The following is a 17999-nucleotide window of genomic DNA, read 5'->3' as shown; positions in this document are numbered from 1 at the left end:
CTGTTTCTGGAGAAGAAAAGGTTAAAGTTCTTGTTGATCACCTTGATTCTTAGATCTTGCTTAATATCCTCTCCTGTAGTGCTTGCGTTCAGTTTTTACCTATGTAACTGCTCTTAATGTGTCAGTGTTCAAAGTATAAGGCACCCCCTGCCTCTGTGAATGCAAAAGTAAAGAAGAGTTCAAATGGAAATTTTGGCCTAGCTTTTCCTTTAATAATCAACTAACTCTGTTTCCTAGGGATAAAGGCACAGCATCACTAATGGTATCTTTTCAGTCCTAAAAAGAAAAAAAAAAAAGCGAGACAGGAAAATTCCAAGAAGTTTTATCCTTTCTTGTCAGCAGAGGTTACAGAAGTAAAATAAAAAGAGATCTAAAACTCATAATGGACCTCAAACTGAGGAATATCATCAATAATATTACATGGTTATTAAATTTCATGAATAATAAAAGGGCACAGTAGTGTGCTGGCAAATGTTTAACAACTAGCTCTCTAGAATAAAAAGCCCTGATTTATAGCATTTCCCCAATTTCATGGTCAAAATACCTTCCTATGACCCATTCACGCCTACCATCATGCTGTCGCTGAACATGGCCTTGGGAAGAGTGGCTGACAGAGTTCATGAGTAGGATCAGTCTGTTCCACCATAGCACCGGCTCTGTGTGTGTGTACAAAAAAAGGAAGACAAATTTATTTACTTGTTTAATTTTGAGAGAGAGTGTGTGTGCATGTATGCATGTGAGCTGGGGAGGAGTAGAAAGTGGGAAAGAGAATCAGAAGCGGTCTTGGAGCGGTTGGCACAGAGCCCCACGATGTGGGGCTAGAACTTATGAACTGTGAGCCAAAATCAGCTACTTAACCACTTAGCCAATTGTGGCACCAAGGCCCCCTGGGAAGACAAGTTTCTTAGTCTAACTCTCTACCTGATGCATAGCATTGTATTTCAGTGTCCCTGACAAGGGGTTGTTTACTTTCTGGGGGCATAGCTCCAGTGGTGATATTCACATGTTCTGAGGTGGTCATTCTGGCTGGATGCAACAGATCAAGAGAAGAAATGCAGTAGTTCTTGAAGGATTATCTTAGGTGGTATAGCATGCATCTATTTCTTCTCTTCATAGATTAATATACAATGAGCAAGGAAGTACTGTTCTAAGTGTGTCGTAAAAACTATAGGCACTACCTTTGAGGAGATGCTAGGTTGATTCCAGGCCTTCTCTACAATACGTTATGATTGCTTTAGCCAACTCTGAAAAAAAGCAAACAGAAATAGAAACCTGCAAAGTCATAGAGGAGTGATGCTGGGTGTACCTGTCAGAAGGACAAGAATTACTAAATCATATGGCTTCCTCTCTGTTTACCAGGTCTATTTTGTAAGGGAATTCAAGGATTATTAAAAGTTTGGAGGAGAGACTGAATGTTGTGACTTTCTTCCTCTTTTTAGGTGTCTTACTCAGAAGAAGAAATATTTTTAGGTGCTTCTCAACCAAGAAGGGTATATAAAAATTATTGATATGTATAAAATATTACTGGATGGTGGCAGGTCAGAAGTAGGATGGCAGTTTTCTGACAAGGACTTGTTATGGGCTCATTGTGTTTTAAAGAATGCTCAGGCAGTGCTGTATCACACAAAAAAATTGTTGGCTGTGCTCAAAATTTCAATTTTTGTCCTCTGTCCAGTAAAAGATAAGAGTGACAGCAACAAGCAAGAATATTCGAGGGACGTAGCACCATTTGAGGTTATTAGGACGTGTCTGGCTTAGGAGATGTGTAATTATAAGGGGCCTATTTCACAATTGTTCTGAATGGAGAGCATTCAGAGCTTAGTGCGATATTTGTCTTAATACACAGAGATATGGACCCTCAGGAAAAGTAAGCTAATGGTAAACACAAACCAGGGAGTTATTATTTGTTCTCATTGGTATTGTTGATTGCCTAACAAATCCTTTGTGGGCAGTATACATTCAACAGTTCTACACAGCATATGGTCACTAAATTACAAAACTGTTTATGCCACTAGTATTTTAAATTGGTACTTAGGCTGGGAAGTTTCATCAAGTGATAGTGCTATATTTCTAAATATCCCTTAATTAAAAACAAGCTTGGTTATTAAAAAAATAAAATAAAATTTTAAGACACCCCCTTGAACTGGAAAGGAAAGGTTTGTAGTTCTTTTGTCTTGTTTATTATATATGAGAGCTGTTGCTGATGCAGAGGTAAGGGTTAACATTTAAAATGCACTGGTTGCCTCCTGATTTCTTGCACATAAAGCCACGAGAAGTTCAGGGAGAGACTTCTTCCCCTGGTAATGAAGCTCTCTGCTGCTAATGGTCCATGCAGACTCCCTTGGCTCCTCCAAATTAGAAATACTTTTGTGCTCCTTTGCTTCATTAACAGTAAAGAGAGGGAGATTGGTGGCTATTTAGGGCACAGGGAAATTGGTGGCTATTTAGGGCAAGTGAAAATTGTAGTCATTATGGTTGGTAAATTCTCTTCATGGTGTTCTTCGAGTCTTGATCTTCTTTTGGTGCTTTTCAGAAGAGCCCACCATTGTCACTGCTGGCATTTGGCCTAGAAGGATAGGAGGTGATTTGACTTTGGAGTTTTGGCCCCCAGTGATGGTCATTGCAAGGCATTTTGCCTATGGGGAGATGGCTCTTTTACTTTTTGACCATCTACTCAGAATGTACCATTTCCACTACCAGCTATAATAAAGGTATATTTGATGACCTCCTTCTCTACCTGAATTGAGTTACACAAAGTTGGTGCTGCACCTGAGTATCTGTAAAACTGCATTCCACATAAACTGTAGTCGAGGTGGATGGAATATCACGATGCGGTCCGGGCAATGCATGAAGAAGGAAGAGGAAAGGGTAATTTAGGATACCAGTGTGCTATGATGGGTCTCCGGTTGATCAGATGGTTAGCATAAGATGACTGGATGCTGCTTGGAAGGAGAAGGGGATCAGAAGAGGGTGCATTTGTCCTGGAGAGAAGCAGAACTGAATTAATGCTAGTATGTAGTGGTTTTACAGTATTTGCAGAAGAGGTCATGTTTATAAAAGCTTTTAGGAACTGAGGAATATGGTCTAAAAATGACTTCTTCAATTATCAAAGTTACAAACAATAGAAATGGGAGAAATTGCACCCTAAAAACTGATTTATAAATGTGACACTCTTAGAAAGTTGAGAAATATTAATTCTAGCCAAACGATTAGGACGATTCTTGGGGCCACATCACTGAAATTAAGCATTTGTGTAAGTATCTACCCAATTGATACTTTTTAATTAAAAAATTTTAATGTTTATTTTATTTTATACTTGAGAGAGAGAGACAGAGACAGAGAGTGAGCAGGAGAGGTGCAGAGAGACAGAGACAGAACCTGAAGCAGGCTCCACTCTCTAAGCTATTAGCATAGAGCTTGACGTGGGGCTCCAACTCATGAGCAGTGAGATCATGATCAGAGCCAAAGTCAGATGCTTAACCCACTGAGCCACCCAGGTGCCCTCCAGCTGATTTTTCATAAAAGTTTATTTATTTATTTTGAGAGAGACTGAGATAGCGTGAGTGGGGGAGGGGCAGAGGGAGAGGGAGACAGAGAATCCCAGGCAGGCTCCATGCTGCCAGCATAGAGCCACATGCAGGGCTTGAACTCATGAAACCATGAGGTCATGACCTGAGCTGAAAAAGAGGCAGATACTTAATGGCCTGAGCCACCCAATCACCTCCCAGTTGATTTTATTGTAAAATATTGGGGTAACATTTTCATAATTTTCAAGATGATATGCACGATATCTTAAGAAAAGAGTGAGAAACATAGATTCTGCTAAGGTAAAGTAAATGACAAAATATAGGTTGGAGGAAGTACATGTGAACACAAGCATGGATTTGAACAAATAGAATTCTTCCTTTGGTCTATAATTTTTTTTAATGGTTCGTAAAAGGGGTTTCTTTGACAGCACTTGACTAGGAGAGAAGAAATTTAAGTTCACAAAGAAACCTTAGCATTTTTTAAAACCAGGGCTCACTAGGAGTGTAGATTGCTTATATCTGTCCAGGAGAGGTTTTCTGATCATTAAATATAAATGTTTAAGTCCTCATGGTAAACATTCTGTTGATAGGGAGGTTGGCTGTATCAAGCTCTGATAATTTATGATCAAACTGCTTAACTTCAACTGATAGTTGATTAGAAATCTTCTGACTCTCATATGGGTTTTCTGGGTAGACTTCTCTGTGGGGAGAAACATCACTAAGTACCCATTTGGAGTGTTGTGGTCCATTTTAACACTCCTTGATTCAACACATATTTATAAAAAAAATACCTACTATGTGAAAGGCAGCATTACTTCCTACTATGAATTATTAAATGGGAATTCTGATTTATCTATTAGTCTCTTGTGGATTTAGTTCATGTGATTCATTTTCCAGGGCCCATATGTTTCTATGAAAATTGAAAGAAATATACTTGCAGAATCTGAAATACTCAGTCATTCTCTGGACTGTGAGGAGCCCCATTTTACATACTGCTCATGATACCTACTGTAGCCAACCTCTCTAGCTCTTGGGTATTTCTTGGTTCCAACTTTATCTCTTCTTAACATATTTGTTTTACATTTATTTCCCAGAAGACTATTTTTAAAGTGCACTAGTTGGGTCAAATTGTGCTGGATTATCTCCTGGGACTCTGGAAAATCTGGTTTTAAGTTGGAGGTAGAGAGAGCCATGACAACTGAGGACAAATGGTTAGAAAATACAAGGAAGAAAATTTAATCTTCTAAAGATTGCCTAAAGATTAAAATATAAAAATAAACTCCATAAATATAATGGTCTTCTATGGGAGGATATCAATGTCTCAGAACTGGAGGAAGGGACAGGCTGAAATATGGAGGGAATTTTTGCAATGGATTGGAAGTTAGGACAGATGACCTTCGTGTTCATTTTAAAAATGTGAATTTAGGATTGTTCTTTAGTGCAGTCAGAATCCTCATATACCTGTGAAAAATGCTAAGTACCCCAAGCCCAAGAACCAAAAGTGCCCATCCCAGTATTTCTAAAGGTTCAGTTAATGCTGCATAGAAAACTCTGGGGAAAGTGTAGTTTTTGTTTGTTTGTATTGTTTTTAATTCTCAAATGCCCTGAGCATTTTTCATCCCTTTCATTTTATCAGTTAACGAATGAAAGGAACACATTTATTCTTACAATAAGTATGTATCAAATACTGCATTGCCTGGGCCAATGCTCTGCACCATGAAAGGTTTTGAGTGTGTTTTTAAATGACCAAATATCCTGGGTAAACTGCTAAACATTAAAACAAATACTACAGAATGACAAATCTTGCATTCTTAAATGAGATTCTTTCTTAAATGAGCTGTGGGGTAGATGTTACTGGGTTTGGTGATGGTTGCTGAATACATATATTATCTCCAAGTTTCACAGTAGATAATATGTAAGAGACTTACTATTATTGCCTCCAGTTTTAGAAAAAGGAAACTAAAGCTTAAAGAAGGTCAGTAACTTGCCCAAATTCATCGACCTAATGTATGCAGATACGGACTCCCAATTTATACCCATTGGACCATAGGACCAAAGTATTTAACGCTAAAAACAGTTTTCTTTTTATAAAATGCACTGGATTGTAAATTGACTTTGATATGCTCAGGCCACATCTCACTTTGGAAACCCAACAGCCTCCTTTGTCTCATTTCCCTCTACTTTGAGAATTTAATTATCTGCCTGCAGCAAAATGCCACAGTTAAAGTTAAAGATCAAGAAGACCAAACCAAAGGGGGAAGGACAGTCATAATGTATATTGATTTTTTTTTTTTTTTACTTTTGCCTTTTATTTTCTGTCCACTTTGGCTTTCTTTTAGGGTCTTAACGTGGCTAAATGTGTTTATGTTCTAGTGACGTTTTAAATCACTTTCTGTATAATTTGTAGGAATTAACAAATTTCTAGTTCTTTCCTGTGATAGTCACATAAAATTTTGCCGTACTCTACCTCAATTTCATCATTTGCTAAGAGACACTTCTAGAAATGCATTATATATGAGAAAAAATGGAATATGGCCATTTGTAGGAAAGTGGATGGACCTTGAGGGTGTCATGCTAACTGAAATAAGTCAGATAGAGAAGGACAGATACCATCCGTTTGCACTCATAGGTCTAAGAGGAGAACAGGAGAAACCTAATGGAGGACCAGGGGGAGGGGAAGAGGGAAAGAGAGTTGGGGGGAGAGAGGGACACAAAACCTGAGAGACTATTGAATACTGAAAATGAACTGAGGGTTGAAGGGGAAGGGGGGGTAGTAAGAGGTGGTGGTGATGGTGGAGGGCACTTGTGGGGAAGAGCACTGGGTGTTCTATGGAAATCAATTTGACAATAAACTATTTTAAAAAAAGAAATGGATTATATAAAATTGAAAATAGGCACCACTGCTTTGGAGAGAGCTCATCCATTCACTCCTCTTTCATATAACAAACGTCATTTGAGTGCCCATCTGTGAAGGCCCTGAGCCAGGGTGGAGGATCCCAAAAAGGAGAAAATATCTCCAACTTAAACATCTCACAGTCTATGTTTATAAACAAAAAATCCAACACTACGAAGGAGTGAGCCCTGGGGATTTTGCAGGCACACAGGAGAGTAGCCTGGTCTTCCCTTCACTCTCGGGAAGGTTGTTGGAAGGCTACTGAAGCCATTTCTACCAGGTGGTTGACGGTGGGCTTCTGAGAGTCTAGGCACATTAGGTTCTGGGTCCGAGTCATTGCCTCACAAAATATTTAGTAACTATATAATATGTTTTCTGATGCTGATAAAATTGGTCTCTGGCAAAAATCAGGCCAGGGACATTTCTTTATGAAAATACTGTTATGCATTCCTGACCTACATGAACTCATTAAGATGGCATTTATTAGTGGTCTCAGATCTGAGTTTTACTACCTTCAACCCACCAGACTAGTGCAATGCACAAATGATCCAATGATGTCTTCCACTGGGCTATTTTGAGCCACAGAGTGCTTACTAACAGCTCCACAGACGCACAGACAAGACACACATGGGAAGAATAGAAGATGAATTACCTCTGATGGGAGAGGAATGGATCAGATCTAGAATGGACCAATAACTGACAGCCCATTTTTATTTCTTTCTTAAATCATCCTAGAGCTAATGCTCCAGAGGCTCCTTATAATTTGACCGTGACTGACAGCAGAAATAAGACAACCACTGTCAATTATGTGCATGACACATTGTCTAACCCTTATGGCTGGATGGCTTTGCTCTTGGATCAAGAAACTTACTCAGTGCAGTTTGAGAATCCTTGGATCAACAGATCTCTGCAGGTAACCTCAGGAATTCATTCACGAGTTTGGTCCATTTCCCAGGGGTTCTTATCTTTCTTTCTGTGAAATAGCAGTTTGCAGGTATTAGCATCTTTACTGATAAGGAAAACCACCAAAGCAGGTTGGCCTAATGAATGTAATCTGAGTATAAGATACAGTGCTTATTGTTTATTTTATTCTTTTTAGTTGAAAATTTCTGAATCTGTTTGAATCTTACTTTGAGTAACAGTATGGTTCTAATTGAAATTTTAACTTTATTGATACAATAAAAAATACCTCTAAGCCTTCTATAGAATTATATTATTATATTAGGGATTAAGAACCAATTTACCCCAGGAAGTGTTTGTAGCCCGAGAAAATGTCCTAACAAAATATTTTTACACTGCATACTGCCACCTTGTGGTCAAAGATTAACTTGCAAATAAAGGTCTGGACCTTCTTTGGGATTGGTGAAGGAGTCAAATGGTTAGGGACATCCAAGATAGGAATATCCTTGTGGAAAGTGGGTGCATTTTTATGGGGAAAAAAGACAATCCAATGGATTTCTTCAAGCTTATCTTCTTCCTTTTAATGCATGTATTTCTTCTTGTCTCCTCATATACATTCTCCTTAAGGGTCTTAAGATCAGGTCTTAAGTGTTCAAGGCAGAATCCTTTTTGATCCTCTCACTGGCTCCATCTCCCCACCACCCACCTTCCCCTATCTTTCCAGAAAGGACAGCTCTTTCCTTCCCTGAGGTTCCCATGAGAACATCATGGGGAATTTTCATACAGTGAAGGCAGCAGAAGGATGACTCTGGAGGTCTATCTTGTCTCAGTATTCCCCTGCTTTGTGGTGTGGGGCAAGTTACTGCACCTCTGCCTGCCTTGGTGTCCTCATCTGTAAAATGGGGCGGTAATAGTAACAATCACAGCAAGTCATTGAAAGATTGGATATCTTGGTATGAATAGAACCTGAGCATGTAGGAAACGCTCTAACAGTACTAGATACTACTATTATAAATGGATGGCCCTCCTATCATTGCCTGCCTCTTTAAGTGAAAGGAAAAACTGGAAAAGAATTCTAGATCTGGCGCGGCTGTTTGACCTGTGACAAAGCAGTAGACTTGTCTGGGTTTTCTCCTCTGTTAAACAAAAGAAACCTATGGAGTCTTTCAGTGTTCATGTTCTAGGATTCTGTAACTCTGGTTATGAATTGATTATGGCATGGATTTAAATAAGCCCATTTCCTGTAAGAAGAGTAGTCTGAGTGTGAATTGCTATATTTCTAAACTACTCCATCTGCTTTCTTTGTAGCTTTTTAATGGGGAAGGCCTTCCTTACTAAATGAGCATTACTGTATTGTTTTCTCACTTAAAGTACTCAGCAACGTTTGGCAACTTTGCTCCTGGGAGTTACCTCCTGCTGGTGCACACAGTCCCGTGGCCTTACCCTGACATCCTGATAAGGTGTGGGAGTCGGGTAGGGCAGGCCCTTCCATCTCTGCCATCATCTGGTCAAGCCCAAGCTTGCGACTGGTTCTTCAATACCCAGTTGAGGCAACTCACCTACCTGGGTAAGTATAACTGGATGAGAATTTTGAGGGCACATATTCAGAAACCACCATTCACTCTCAAATTCCAAATATTTGTGGTATGAAGTAAAGAGGCCCTGGAGGGGAGAGCCATGTCTTGTAGTGACATGATTGGGTTCTGAAATCTGACTGCCTGGGCAGTTGTCCTGAGTTCCTGGTCCCTCCCCCTCATGCCTAGCCATATTTCAATAGAGCCTCATCTACACGTGAGCTCAGGGACTATTAAATTTTAATAGCACCAGAGATAGGGGTGTGGTTAATTCCCTGGTATTTTTAGGTCTTTGCTGAATGGATGGTTGTATATTTTATTTGCACTGAATTGTTCGATTTTTATTTCTGATTTGATCAACCATAAACTATAAAAACTCAGGATGGACAGAAACCCCTGAGACTGTTTTACTGCTAAAGCTGAATGCAGCTATTAAGTAAGAGCAAATAGGTGACATAAACTTTAACTAGGACTGTTCACTTGATATATATTCTAGAACAACATTTTAATTTCAAATTGTTCTTTCTATTTCTTAGCGTGCTTGTGAAGAGCCTGTCTTGTCCATTGGTCAGATTTTGTTCATGAACTGCAAACTTTATATGGCCACATAAACCCAGCATAGTAAAGGAATATTTGTGGCATAGAGAAAAAAAAAAAACCAAGTCATGCAGCTACAGATTTTCTTCTCCTTTGTTATCCTTATTTATTGAATTAATAACAAGTTATACTATTAATCTATTTATACACATATATGATTTAAATGCATATCTGTGTAAGTATGCATATTTATATATAGATGTAAAACAATATATTTGATATAGATGCATTTTTCAGTTTAAAATATTTTTACTAGGTACCTAGCCTTTATCAATTAAAAAAATTCTTTGTATCAGAATAACCTAGGGTCTCCACCTTTAAATGATAGGAGTTGGAAAAGGAACAGGAAATCACAGAGAGTTGGTTGAATGTTTCATAAACATGGAGACTGTAGATCCTTAGGAGGATTCCCAGTGCTCTATGCAGTGGCATCCATGGTCATTTGTGCCTCCTGGATCCTCTGGGTGAACCGGGTAGGTCGGTGGCTAGTGCTACTTCTGTTCTCATTTCTGGGCTGTACAGTGAGGATGTGATGTGAGGATTCAGTGGGGGAATTGAGTCTTGGGCCGCTCGTCGGTGGTGTCCTGTGTAGCTCTGCTGGACAGGGTGGGCTTGGGTATGATTTTGGATATCCTTTGCATGAAGTTCACAGCATCTTGGGAAGGCAAGTGATGCCCTGATAGTTGCAGCCAGTACCCCACCAGGACCCTGAGCAACAGAGTTGTAGCTCTCTGCGTGCATCTTACATATTGATTAGTTTGTCACTTTCACTGAATTGTTTTCTTGGACCATGTGACTTTATAGGTCTGGGACCATGTGACTGGGAACATTTACATAAAATACATTTCATCTGAGTGGAAAACCTAAGTCAAGACCTCACAGTCTATGTGGACATATTCCAGAGATTTAAAAAAAAAAATATGGGGAGGGTTGTTTATACAGAAGTTTTATTTTATCGTAGGGAAACTGCTTGACCTCTTTCAGGTCCATTGAACTTCTTGCCAGATTTTCAGGGGGCGGGGAGGGGGTTTGAGGGACCCTGCTCCTATTCCTGGCTGGCTTTTCATTCAGAGTGCTGCTTCACTGACAACTGGCTGTGTTTCATTAATTTGTTGACCACTTCTAAGTGGACCATCTTTCGTGTTGTTTGTTTGCAACCTTACCACATCCCCCAGGATAGGAAGTTTAAAACAAAAATCACAATTATTTCTGTTTCCTCCATTTGGCTGCTTTGTGTGTGATTGAAGATACCTGACTCATCTTAGACTCAGTTGAGAAAAGAAAAAAAATCAGAACCCAGGCATTCTGGCTCCTGGCTATGGCTCTCCCCACTAGAGTGTGCTGCCTACTAAATAATCATTGATCACTGACCAAATAGGGCGAGGAGTGCTGGCAGGGCTGTGGGAGCAAAGTTCTCATTGCTCCCCAGAGACAAAAACCAGAAAGTCCTGCACACATTCTACATGTGGAGAGTGTTGCTCTTCTCTGTCAAGGGACATTTTGTCTTTCTTTAGCATACGTGTCTTTATGGGATGCAGGTTCTTTTGAAAGCTCCTGGCCAGAGCTTACTGCTTAGTGTTTAAATCGGTGGCTGGCTATTTCACCTGGGGCGTGGAATTATAAATGCTCCATGCTTCAATGGCTTCCACTATATGAGGAGGTTAAGGATACCTACTTACCTCTTGGAATTGTGAACAGAACATCCAGATATCTTCAAATGTGATTAGTATGCCCTGTTACTTTACTACACGCTTTCTCAGTAGATTTTTTTTTCTCTAGATTTTTCTCCCCCCCACTTCCGCCCAGAAGATTAACAATATCACATACCTTGATCTTAGCGTACATATTATGACCTTTCCCGCAAGGGTCTCATTCCATTTTCCTTGACTAGATTTTATAAGATAACTGAGATTCATGATAATATGACATATAAGATCTATTGTTTTCATGGTTGAAATTTAATACCACTTAAGCAATCGTTACCCATAGAATAAGATAACCTCGTTCATTTAAATGTATCTTTTAAGGAGATTGGTTCAGGTTGTCTTTCCAAAGCCCCTGAGAATTTTGCCGAAGAAGCCACTTGAGGAACGGACCATAGTCAAATACTCCTGTGCTATATAGTTTGTGTCCAAAAGGAGCAATGTTTGATGTGAGAAATGGGGACAAATGGCAGTCCCAAACTGTAGTGTCTACGCCTCGCTTTGGAATGGGGAAGACTGCAGGACAAGTATTCTTTTATATTTTCTAAGTTGAAGTCCAATCCACCAAACCCGTTTTCCTGTTTACGCAATTTGATGAACTGGCAGCTCCCGCCTCTGCCTGCCGGAGCCAGTTCCCCACTGCCTCTTTCCCTGCTGTTTTTTCCAGGGATGTTTCAGTTCATGGTTAACTATTTTTATTTTTTAGTTACATTAACGCTATGAAATAATTAGTCAGCTAATTAATCTGGTTTACAAGCTTTGTAGGATTCTTCAGCTGTCAGTCAGGCCCAGGCCTGAGGCCTACATCTAGTCTCAGCTCTCTTGCCCATGTGATTCCCGTTGCCATGGCTACTGGCTACATCTGCTGACACCCCACTCTCTATTTATTGCTTAATTAAGAATTTCACGCTCAGCCCTTATCTGCCTCTAAGAACAAGCGCACACTGTTAAGAAATTCCAAATTTAGGCCCAGGCACAAGGCAAGCCTTTCTTGCAGGCTTGGCTGGATGGAACCTCTCTAACGATCTTCTCGGCATCCCAGCCGCCACCCTTCAATCAAAAATCATTAAATGGGGCAGAGATAATGAGCATGTAGCATATCAAAAGAAGGATGTTTGCTTGGTCCAAAGGAGGAAAGGCTGCTAGACCCCATGCTCAGCTCCACTTCAAAGGGAGATGAGACCCCTCATCACTGGGGCCTGATAAAGCCTCATTTGTTCTGGGCTTGACTTATGAAAAAGGTCTGGTGTGTCAGAGTCCCGTCTCACAGACGCGGGATCCCCCCACCACTTGCCTCCACCTCCACCGGCCCCCTGCCCTGGCCTTCCGCACACTCGTGTGTCAGCACTCAAGCAGCTGGGTCCCCCAAAGCATCAGGCGGAGCGTATAATCACTGACTCTCCACTCACAATGGCCACTTGTAGGGGGGTGGCCGGGAGGAGGTCTTCATCACAATAGGAACACAATTATTGCAGCTGCTAGGGAGGGCTATGCTTCTTCCTGTAGGAATATAATAGGACTTGCCCCAAACAGGAGGAGAAGGTGGGGGGAGGTGACGGGGTTGAGAGGGGTGGAGGAAACCATCTTGAGTTGATTATTCATATTCTGACTCCTGGAAGCCCGATGCGGAGCCAGTGGGGTTCCAGCAGCTGCTCGTGCACAGTCCTCTCCTAATAATTGTACATTCTGTCGGGGGTCAACTTACTTTTGACCCTGTCCTTTTATATCGGGAAAAGGCTCTTTAGGGCAAACTGTTAGGTTGTGGCAGGGTGCATTAAACACCCACGGCCCCTTCCCCTTGCTTTCTCCTCCACCCAACCAGCAGCCGGTGATAAATTCATGTCAGATGCTGAGCCATTCACAGTTGCCCTCCCGGGTTCACACAGCCCGGGTCTCACCACGGAGAGGCAGCCGGGCTGGGATATTGTGTGAGGCGGCAGCTGAGCCAGCGCCTGCTAGGCGCACAGACTCCTGCCTGCCACCTCCTTCCGATCTGACAGGGAAAAAGACACGTCTAGCCAGGCTGGCCAGTGCCTGTCTCCAAATGGCCCTCTTGCCAAGATAAAGGCAGGCTGTTTGGCAAGAAGCCGGGTCTGTGTTCCACAAGGGCAGGAGGGCTGTAGATTGCAAGACAGATGGATCTCATTGTCTGCACCAGTTGTCCTGAAGAAGTCAAGTCACATCCCACGGAAGGCTCAGAAAAGATGCTGTTAACTTGGGAGATCCTGAAACTAAGGAGTGTCTATCTGCCTGAGTTTGCGGCCAGGAGATCCTGGGTACCCCCTTGGGTTTCTCTCCTTTCAAAGCGTTCAGGGCACCGGGATTGAGGCAGGCCGCTGCTTACATCCTTTTGTTGTTCAGCTGGTCCAGAAGACCCCCGTCAATTCCTTGGGAAGGAATTGTTAGCATCTGTGGAGGGGAGAGGACTCAATTGGCTCCCCTGAGCATTTTGGGAGGGTTTTAGAAGCAGAGCAGAGTCATAATCCTTTGAAACTCGGCCGCCATTCCCATGCTGAGGCCCTCTAAGGCCATCCATAGCATTCTAGTTAATAAATTAATTTACATTCTTATAGAAAACTCATTCCCCAAAGATTCCCCAAGAATTTTTGCCAGTAATATAGAGGATTGACTTTGGGGCACTAACCTTTATGGCATAAATACAGAGAATGGAATGGGAGCTGGTGATGTGAGCAGGGATTTTGCCTCTCCATTGCGAGCAACTTCCCTCTAAAAGGAAAAGGAAGGAAAAAAAAGGAGAAAAGGAAAGAAAGAAGCAAGGAAGGGAAACTTGGAAGTCAGAATCAAATACTTTTTCTAAGAGTCACTCAGATTAAGGAACTAATTCTTAGGGATGCTGGTGGCTAGCTCTATGTTATGTAGGGAATGGGTGGTATAACCAATATTCAGACTCAGCCTTTTTAACTTTAGTTTGGTGCTTTTTCTAGTATACTAGTGTTTTGTGGTATTTTTTAGTGTTTATGTATTTTTGAGAGAGAGATAGTGAGATAGAATGGGAGAGAGAGAGAGAGCAAGAGCGCACAGAAGTAGGGAGAGGGGCAGAAAGAGAGGGAGACAGAATCTGAAGCAGGATCCAAGCTCTGAGGTGTCAGTGCAGAGCCTGATGTGGGGCTCGAACACACTAAGTCAGGAACTCAAACTGTTTAGGGCTTGAACTCATGACCTGAGTGAAATTTGGATGTCAACTGACTGAGGCACCCAGATGCCCCATGTTTGTTTATTTGTTTTTTAATCCAAGCTCATGTTTATACCCTTGTAAACCAATTCTTCTTCCTTCTGTTTATAGGAAAATCCTATACTTATTGAAGGCTCTAGCTGCCTAAACTTAGGTATTTGAATACCATCTTCACTATTTGTCACATCCTATGCCTCCTGTACCATTATTTACCTAAGATTTTTCTTAAATCAATTCCTCACTGTCTTATTTTTAAAACCTAACCTCTTCTTAAGCAATTATATCCATAAAATCATGGGCTTAATGACCTAGTTACTTTTTCTAAAATACATTAACATTCATAGCTATTAAAATAAAACACTGATGCTACTAAAATCATCACCTCACATTTTATATTTTGAGAATATAATGAGATCTGCAAGTTTTTGGTATAATTGATGTAAAGTAAAAGATGGGAACACAGGGTCTCTTTTTTTTTTTTTTTTTAAATCTGGATCTCTTTCATCACCTGCTAAGAAACACCAGCTCCTGAGAACAACCCACGTTTTTGAGAGAGGTTGTAAAATTCCTCAGTTCAGGGCATTTTATTTATTTTTAAAAATTTTATTTTTTTGTTTGTTTATTGAGAGAGTGGGGGAGGGACAGAGGGCGAGGGGGAGAGAATCTTAAGCCAATGCAGGGCTGAATCTCACAACCGTAAGATCATGACCTGAGCCAAAATCAACAGTTGGATGCTCAGCTGAATGAGCTACCTAGGTGCCCCTTTCAGGGGTTTTAAATGTGCCTCACTGGCAAACAGCTGGAATGCTTGTTTCCAGGCCCCTCCCTTGGAAGTTTTGCTTCTGTAGGTCTACACAGAATTCAGGAAATGACACATACCCCATGCAAGTGTGGCAGACATCACTGAATCACAATAACAATTGTTATTGTTTTCTGAGTTAATTAAGAAGGTTTAATTGGGCTAACTCTCAGGACTGTAGTTAATGTAGATATGTCTGTTGTGTCTTGAATAAGTTCTTTTACTCTTACACCTAAAAAGATGAAAGTTATTGGGGACAGTGGAAGACTCAAGAAGATCTCAGGATTTTCATATAATGTTTGTGTGAAGGATTTTAAAAGATCCTGTGTTACAAGGGCCAAAGTGGCTTTGTTGCTGCCCCGGTGAAGCTGAAATCAGACGGAAGTATGGTCTTATGCATCAGGCTTTAGCTCTCTGGGACCAGCCAACAAGTGATTCTCAATGGTTAGGAGAAAAAGGCTAATTTCTGGGGAGTGTGGTCATGTTTGCCGAACAGGGAGGGAGACACAGAACAGGAGTGTACAGGTGTGCAAGCTGGATCTGGGAGAAGATGTGGGCGAAGAAGGTATGCAAGCTAAGCTGGAATGCAGAGAGAGGGGCTCAAACTTGACAGCTGGCCCATGAAGAGAGCTGGAGCCTGTGTCCAGGGCAGACCAAGCCCTAGAGAGAAGGCATGAGTCAGGGAGAGAATGGGCAAAGTCTGCAGACACAGATTGCAGGTGCTGTTTTAGAATCTTTCCATGTGTAGTCAGGGCTGACTCATGTTATGTAAATGTGAACTGAATGAGGGCCCCAATGTGCACATAAACCTAATGGCAAAGTGTGAATGGGAATATGGATGAGGAATGAAATAGGAAAGGAGTCAAGGCCCATTAAGATGCCACCTGTTTTTTTTTCTTTTTACATAGAAAAGTACTTATTTCTCCCTTCAGAACTGCAACAGAGAATGGGACCTACTCAAGAAGATAATTCATTTTTCTCTTCTCTAGTGCCCTCGTGAGGACAAAATTTGCTGGGCACAGCAAAAATTCTAGAAGACACTAATATCATATTTGACTAACTCTCCTCTTCCTTAGCATATTTGTCACTTTCTTCTAGATCCCTGTGTTTATAGCAACCTTACATCATATAGCACTTGACATAATAATTGGCAATAATTGGCCCAAAGGATTCCTTTTTGAGGAAAAACCAGATATTCTTACAACCTGGGAAGGATCAACTGCAATGAGGCTTTGTTTATAAACAAAGTAGATTTACCGCTCTCCCATTGCAAACTCAGAAATCATAAGCATTGAGAAGACACATGTGTGTATCACACATGTAAGGCTTTTAAACTCTTTTGAGTCATTACCATTATTCTCAAATGATTTTCATCCCTCTTTGTATTTGTCTAAATTGGAAATGACACTTCACATTTACACTGTCTTTGATAGAGTCAAAGTACTTAGCAAACTTTAGCAGATCTGGTTAAGTTGCTTACAACTCTGAGTACTATGGCTGATCATGATTAGGTACAGCTGTAAAAAGAATAGACACATATTTTCTGGGTTTCATTAAATGGCCGCTACAATAATGAGCATGCCATTTTAACAGTATTGATAAGGACCACGATTCCTGTGCCAAGCACTGTACTAAGCGTGTTACAGGAGTTACCTCATGTTTTCTTCCCAATAACGCTATGAGGTAGTAGGACAACTATTTCCATTTTCACAGAAGTGAGGTTCAGAAATGGTGAAGGACTTGTCAGTTGCCCACATGGAGGAATTGGAAGACTAGGATTCAAACCTAAGGTGTTGGACTTCATTCAGCCCCACTCTCTCTGGCTTCACTCTCAGGGTGTGGCAATGGCGTTTGAGAAAAATAACCCTCTGACTTACTCACATCTCAGAGCCAGCCTGCAGAGGGCTATGTACAAGTGGCAGTGAAGGAAATCAGACTTTTTCAATCTTTCCTACTTTTGGTAACTTTCTCTGTTTCTTTGGCTACTGAAACGACTCCTTGGGTTGAATGGTATTCACACACTCGTTTTAATAAAATAGGCAATGGCTTTTCAATGTATGTTTTTGGAAAGAGGCTCCCCAGGAGGTGGGGAACATTTGTGCATGTGAGAGTTGAACAAAATCAGTGGCCATGCAGTTCAGAAGCCATCAGTGTAGAGCGGTGGATATGATAGCACACTGACAGGAAGCCTTGGCTCACCAAGAACAGGACCTGAGTTAAGTTATTTAGTGGATGGAAGGATGAGGAACAGCCTATAATCAGGGCCGGATATGGAGGGTTCGCCTTTTCAGTCTGCAGGTTAATCATCACCATGATGGGTAGAATGCACGATGCTATGGTGTCTTTTTCACCCAGGGGATTGATTATTTTCCCTATACTACAAATTTATTCACCTATTTAGTGGGGAAAAAATGATTCCATTCTTCCTTCCCCCAACCATTTCTCTTATAAGTATAAATTATGCTTATTTTTAGTTAATCATTATAAAATCACTACAGTGGTTTTGAAAAAAGACTTTTTTTTCCAGAGGACAGAGCATACTTTTATTTTTATTTTTTTAATAGTTTATTGTCAAATTGGTTTCCATATAACACTCAGTGCTTCTCCCCACAAGTGCCCCCCACCATGACCATCACCCCCTCCCTCCCTCCCCCTCCCCCCTCAGTCCATTTCAGCATTCAGTAGTCTCCCTTGATCTGTGTCCCTCAGTCTCCCCCGCTCTCTTTCCCCCTTCCTCTCCCCATGGTCCCCTGCCAGGTCTCTCCTGTTAGACCTATAAATGCAAACATATGGTATCTATCCTTCTCTGCCTG

The 17999-nt window shown here is 41.1% G+C and overlaps 1 protein-coding gene across 1 annotated transcript in view; it reads left to right on the top strand.

The window, feature by feature from the left end:
* Positions 1-17999, top strand: part of PKHD1 (PKHD1 ciliary IPT domain containing fibrocystin/polyductin) — a 466767-nt gene that overhangs the window by 236626 nt on the left and 212142 nt on the right. The window contains exons 48-49 of the mRNA XM_029945445.1: positions 7156-7333; positions 8692-8887. Of these exons, the coding sequence (XP_029801305.1) occupies positions 7156-7333; positions 8692-8887 (374 nt within the window). The remainder of the gene's footprint in view (positions 1-7155; positions 7334-8691; positions 8888-17999) is intronic.

This window comes from Suricata suricatta, chromosome 7 (genome assembly GCF_006229205.1).
Source record: "Suricata suricatta isolate VVHF042 chromosome 7, meerkat_22Aug2017_6uvM2_HiC, whole genome shotgun sequence".
Taxonomy (NCBI): domain Eukaryota; kingdom Metazoa; phylum Chordata; class Mammalia; order Carnivora; family Herpestidae; genus Suricata; species Suricata suricatta.
This window is presented reverse-complemented; position numbering and strand designations above follow the sequence as displayed.